Consider the following 6667-nt stretch of genomic DNA (forward strand, 5'->3'; position numbering starts at 1 on the left):
TTGTACAAAACTCTTATAAAATCAAAGCACTGTCTTTCAATTACATTGCTTTTCTCAGTATTGCGCAATGCTTCTCTCTTCACTATTTCTACAATGTCAACCATTCATTTTTAAACAAGTTTCAGAAGTAGGGAGGTTAACAAGTTTAAGTGGTCCAAGTGGACTTTCAAAGCTGCCCAAAAACCACTGAATAAATTATCAAAATTTACACAGAAACACCTTGCAGACATAGTATTGCACATGCACATGCATAAAAGCACACACACAAACAAACATCCCTTACATGAAGGGATGTGCCCAAAGTTCTTCACTACCTACAATTCTGTTTCTTGATGAGGATGGGAAGAAGCTTGACTTGTCATCAATGAGGAAGAGTTCCTGGCGATGTCTGGTGAATTGGGCAGTGAAATATTCAGGATGAGGATGCTTCACATTCCTTGGAAGCTTAAGAGGCCCAAGTATACAGCTAAAGGGGATTGTCTCAGGTCGGGGAATATCACTCTCCTTAATAGGCATTTTGATTCCCAATACTTCAGCATAAGTAGCTAATACCTCCCAGGGGGCATGGATCTTGACAAAATAAGTTTTTCCATCTTCAGAGTTCTATATAAAAAGGAGGCAAAACAACAGAAAGCTTACTGATCTGTTTGTTACTGAATTAAAGAAAAGAAACAAAATTGTATAAAATCGCAAACAAAGCTGTCACAACACTTTCAATTTATTGACATTTTTCAGCAAAACTTTTAGAAGGGCAAATGCTCAGAACAGATATATACTGTATATTGTATTTACAGATACATGTATATATGTTTTATATATGTGTATGAGAGAGACAAACAGAAAGACATACAGAAAGAGACAAAGATACAGAGAGAGACACAAAGAGAGGGAAAGAGATAATACATTTAAAAATAAATTTCAGGAGCAATGTACAATAGCCTGAAATTCACAGATACATATGTTCTTCTGGGAAAACTTTTAAGTGTTTAGTTACTAGCTATGTGCTCAGAATTGTAGATAAGGTACATGAGGGATACAAAATATAAGATGCATTCACTCTTTTTACCCAGCTTCTACACCTAGAGGAAGAACTTTAGATAATAAAGGTTCATTAAACAGGAGAATAATTATGTTATAGATTGTGTGGTATAATACATACTTATTAATTCAGTAAAAATAGGGATAAGAAACAAAGAATATTAATTTAACTAAAGAGTATTAGCGTTTTATGGACAGAGTGGGATCTGAAATAGGTCTTTATAAAAAATTTTGAAGGAAATTCTAGAAAACTAGTAAATGGCAGGAGGTTAAAAAAAAAAAAGAACTTGGCATATTTATGAGGAGAAAAATTACCTTGACTTAAACAGCAGTTGCACTACAAAATAGCCAGGTTAACTAGTTAGGGTGCCAGATTACAGGCAGCCTTCAAAATGAGAGAGATATAAAACAAAAACCATGTGTTCACTTTCTTTATATCCCGAATAGAATTATTTATACCTACTTTTAAAGTGTTCCAGTCATCATTTTATGTGTGTGTGTGTGTTTATTTTAGGCAAGACAATACCTGGTTGACCTCACAGACTGCAAGGACTTTGTCAGCTTACAATCCCTTATTTTTTATTTTTCACTCCTATAGCACCTGGTCTTCCTAGGTGGTCTCCCATCCAAGTACTAACCAGGCCCAACTCTGCTTAGTTTCTGAGATCAGATGGGATTGGGTTTGTTCAGGGTGACATGGCCGTAGGCTCATTCTCTTATATTTAAAGCAAAGACCAATTTATCTGAGCAACCATAGGCATTATCATTCCCAGTGTTCATATCTGTAGTCAAAAAACCTGTTGTATTGCTCCCAAATACAAAGTTTATCCATTCAAGAGCCAGAATAGGAGAAAACAACACTTAAAACACCAAGATTCTGGTATAAATTAACAACTACTTTTACCGTTTTGTCTTCAATTTCCAACTCAAGACCTGTTTTTCTGAGATTTTCTTCAAACTCTTTTCTTCTTTCCTATGGAAAAACAAATCAATAGAATTATATAGAACACTTTTATTTACACAATGATAGACTTGCTACACAATGACTGTGCCTCCAGATGATCTTCTGCCCTTCTAGTGGTTGCATATAAAAGTTTTTATTATCCCCATCTTCATTCCATGTACTGCTTTCAACTGGACTCTAATTCACAATATAACTATAAAAATCCAATATATCTTGGAATAATCTCCAGGAAATGTGTAAGATCTCTATCAGAAAAAAACTTTACTAAATAATATAAAAAAAAAAAAACTTGATAAACAGAGACATATTATGCTCCTTCTTAGTTGGGGAAACACAGTATTACAAAGATATAAGTACTCTTCAAATAAATGATATATTTAATGCAATTTTAAGCCAAAATACCATCATGACTCTTTAATCTTGAAGAATAGCTTCCCTCAGAAAAAAATTAAATTAAATTAAATGCAAATAATCATTACTCGCGGGATCCAAAACAATACATTGATTGTCAGAAAATCTTTTGGTTTTAATTATGATTTAAGTGTGAAAAATTTCATAATAACTGAAATTTTAAAAGGCTTCATTAGGATAAGACGGTCATCTTCAAATGCATTTCTACTTTGAGACATCTTCAAACTTAACAAGGAATAAAAGATAATTGTAATGTGTTCTTTTTCTCCACTTCCAATGTTTACTACAGATGAGAACGGACCTATGATAGTGGTGCAAGTTCTCCTTTCTCAGCTACCCTTTCATAGCAGCCCTTCTCCTATGTTACCAAAGTAAGGTGCACAGGAAACCAGAAAAAGGGGAGAGGGACGTTAAAACTATCTTAATCAGTACTGAAAAAGTGAGTAATTCTTCTCATTGTAGTAACAAATGTTTTTGTAATTTAGATAGTTGTCAATTCTGAGTTCAAAAAAATTAAAGGGAGGGCTAATAGGATTGTTAGTTTACAGACCATTAAACATTACTTTTATGATGAATCACTTCTCAATTTGTATAACCGAGTTCAAAAAAAGATTACAACTGCTAAAACAATACTCGATTCCAATCTACTTATTATCTGAAAAAGCTTTATTTACACTACCATATATAAAAAAAACAGCAATTATGTACTCATACAATTGTAAAAAAATTCAAAATGAAAAAGCGTAAGGCTTAGACTGTTATAGTTAAAGAAATTAAAAACATTTCAATGTAAATATATATATTCAATGTAAATACATATATTAGTAGGAACTTGTGACTGAACAAAAATAAATAACTATCAAAGATAAAACATTTACATTAGGAAAAATTTATGTGGGCAAAGTAGAAAGAAAATTTTAGGTGAAGGAGAAAAATAAATGATATAAAATTTCAAGTGTTAAAAAGGGTTTCTACACATAATTTATTTTTAAATGGATGATGATGGGTGTCAAATTTCCATGGCATTTACTTTCTATGGATATATGCTAAAAAGTGATTTAACTGGACCATTTACAATAAAGTATAAGTTATACGCTTTGCTGTTAAAATGTGTGATGAATAATAGTAGATGAGGAAGACTTTTAGATGGATCAGGCTTTTGGGGCAAATTCAAGAATTCATTTTATACCTGCCAAGTCTGAGATGTCTATGAGATTTCCAAGTGAAAATACAGAATAGTCATAAGGAAAAGATGTATGGACCGGAAAGGCAAACTTTGGGATCAGTACCCACAGGGTTTTAAACCTGTGAGACAAGATGTATCATCAAAGAAATCAATGCAGATTGAGAAAAGAAGAGGATTAGGAACTGGGCCCTAAGGCGTGACAATAGTAAGGGATCAGGAAGAAGAAAAGATTGAGAAGGAGCAACTAGTGAAATAAGAGAAAAAGTAAGAGAATGTGGGGTCCTGGAAGCCAAGTGAAGACAAAGAAGGGAATGATAAACTGTAGCAAATGCTGCTTATAATAGTTCAAGTAAGATGAGGGTTGTGGCTTAATCACTGGTTCATTTATATGAATATCAGCAGAGTGGTTGAGATAGAGCCCTGATAAAAATGGTTTTAAGAGAAAACTGATCAGAAGAAATTTGAGAAATGAACAGTAGCTGGCAGGGAAACTGACTGAGGGAAAGATTTTGTTCAATTTTTTTTTTTTTTTTAATATGGAAGAATTAACAGCTCATTTGTTTGTTCAAAGAAATGGTCCAGTAAAAAACAACGCACAATATAATTTAGTAGAGAGAGGAAAGACTTGTAGGAGCAATATTCCAAGGCAGATATACAGAAAAGAGTTAATATAATAGTCTTGAAACTGCTATCGTTAGAAAGCGAGACTGGCACTGGTGTCTGGGAACCTCGTTGTCTGGAGGGTTCCCTCCATTCCCAGAAATGATAAAAGTCACTCACTTTACCTTAACTGTATAAACAACGTAGTTTATGTTAAACAACTAGGATACATTCCTAGAAAGACCAAGTCAAAAAGAAACAGAAGATCTGAACCGAATGATTACCACCAATGAAATCGAATCAGTAATCAAAAAGCTTCCAAAAATAACAAAAGTCCTGGACTGGATTGCTTCATTGGAATTTTACCTAATATTCAAAAAAGAATTAACATCTATATTCTTCTCAAACTATTCCAAAAAATTCAAGAGGAAGGAATGCTTCTTAATTCTTTTTATGAAGCCATTACCTTGATTCCAAAACCAAAGACAATACAAAAAAAGAAAACTATAGGCCAACATCCCTGATGAACACTAATTCAAAAATCCTCAACAAAATATTAGCAAACCAAACTCAGCAATACATTAAAGATATTATACACCATAATCAAGTGGGATTTATTCCTGGGATGCAAAGTTGGTTTAATATCTGCAAACCAATTAATGTGATACACTACATTAACAAACTGAAACATTAAAATCATATAATCATATCAGTAGATGCAAAAAAAGCATTTGACAAAATCTAGCATCCATTTATGATAAAAAACTCTCAGCAAAGTGGGAACAGAGGGAACATACCTCAATAATAAAGTCTATATATGACAAACCTACAACTAACATTATACTCAGTGGGGAAAAGCTAAAAATGTATTTCCTTAAGATCAGGAACAAGACAAGGATGTCCACTTTCACCACTTCTATTCAATGTAGTTTTAGAAGTACTAGCTACATCAATCAGACAAGAGAAATAAAAGGCATCCAAATTGAAAAAGCAGAAGTAAAACAGTCATTATTTGCAGATGATGTGATATTAGAGAGAACCCTAAAGATTCCACCAAAAAACTGTTAGAATTGATAAATAAATTCAATAAAGTAGCAGGATACAAAATTAATATTCAGACGTTAGTTGCATTTTTATACACTGATGATGAACTATTGGAAAGATAAATTAATAAAACAATCCCACTTACAATTGCATCAAAAACAATAAAATACCTAGGAATCAAATTAACCAAGAAAGTAAAAGACTGGGTTTCAGAAAATTATGTCATCGAAAAAAGAAATAGAAGAAGGTACAAATAAGTGGAAGTATATACTGTGCTCATGGGTAGGAAGAATCAACATTGTTAAAATGGCCATACTACCCAAAGCAATCTATAGATTTAATACAATCCCTATCAAAATACCAACGTTATTTTTCTGTGAACTAGAAAAAGTAATCTAAAAACTTATATAGAACCACAAAAGATCCTGAATAGCTACAACAATCTTGAGAAAGAAGAACAAAGTCAGAGGTATCACACTATCTGATATCAAACTATACTACAAAGCTATAGTAATCAAAACAGCATGGTACTGGCATAAAAACAGACACATAGATCAATGGAACAGAATAGAGAGCCCAGAAGTAAATCCATGTCTATAAAGTCATTTAATATGATGAAGGAGACAAGAATATACTATGGCGTAAAGACAGTCTTTTCAACAAATGGTGTTGGGAAAACTGGACAGACACATGCAGAAAAATGAAACTGGACCACTTTCTAATACCATATACAAGAATAAACTCAAAATAGATTAAAGATTTAAATGTAAGACCCAAAATGATAAAACTTCCAGAAGAAAACATTGGTAGTAAACTCTCTGATATTGCTACTGGTAATTTTTTCTGATATATCTCCTCAGACAAAAGAATCAAAAGAAAAAATAAACAAATGATATTACATCAAACTAAAAAGGTTTTGCGCAGCAAAGGAAATCATCAACGAAATGAAACGAAAATCTACTGAATGGGAGAAGATATTTGCCTACAATACATCTGAAGAAAGTTAATATCCAAAATTTATAAAGAATTCAACACCAAAAAAATCAAAAGATCCAGTGAAAAATGGGCAAAAGACCTGAATAGATATTTCTCCAAAGAGGACATGTAAATGGCCAATAGACATATGAAAAGATGCTCAAGGTTACTAATCAGAGAAATGCAAATTAAAACCATAATGAAATATCACCTTAAACCTATCAGATTGGCTATCATCAATAAATCAAAAATAAATAAATCAAAAAACAATAAATGTTGGCAAGGATGTGGAGAAAAGGAAACCTTCGTACATTGCTGGTGGGATTCCAAATTGGAAAACAGTTTGGGGTTCCTCAAAAATTAAAAATAGAACTACCTTTTGACCCAGCAATTGCAATTCTGGGTATTTATCCAAAGAAAACCAAAATCCTAGTAAAGATCTATGCCCC

General features: G+C 32.6%; 1 protein-coding gene and 1 pseudogene across 1 annotated transcript in view; both read right to left on the reverse strand.

Annotated features, from left to right (window-relative positions):
- The window catches only part of ANO5 (anoctamin 5), an 84637-nt gene that overhangs the window by 45721 nt on the left and 32249 nt on the right, over positions 1-6667 (reverse strand). The window contains exons 6-7 of the mRNA XM_011362601.2: positions 1943-2011; positions 319-603 (exon numbers count right to left, since the gene is read on the reverse strand). Of these exons, the coding sequence (XP_011360903.1) occupies positions 319-603; positions 1943-2011 (354 nt within the window). The remainder of the gene's footprint in view (positions 1-318; positions 604-1942; positions 2012-6667) is intronic.
- Positions 1628-1746, reverse strand: LOC111741322 (annotated as a pseudogene).

This window comes from Pteropus vampyrus, unplaced genomic scaffold (assembly GCF_000151845.1).
Source record: "Pteropus vampyrus isolate Shadow unplaced genomic scaffold, Pvam_2.0 Scaffold76, whole genome shotgun sequence".
NCBI classification, from domain to species: Eukaryota; Metazoa; Chordata; class Mammalia; order Chiroptera; family Pteropodidae; genus Pteropus; species Pteropus vampyrus.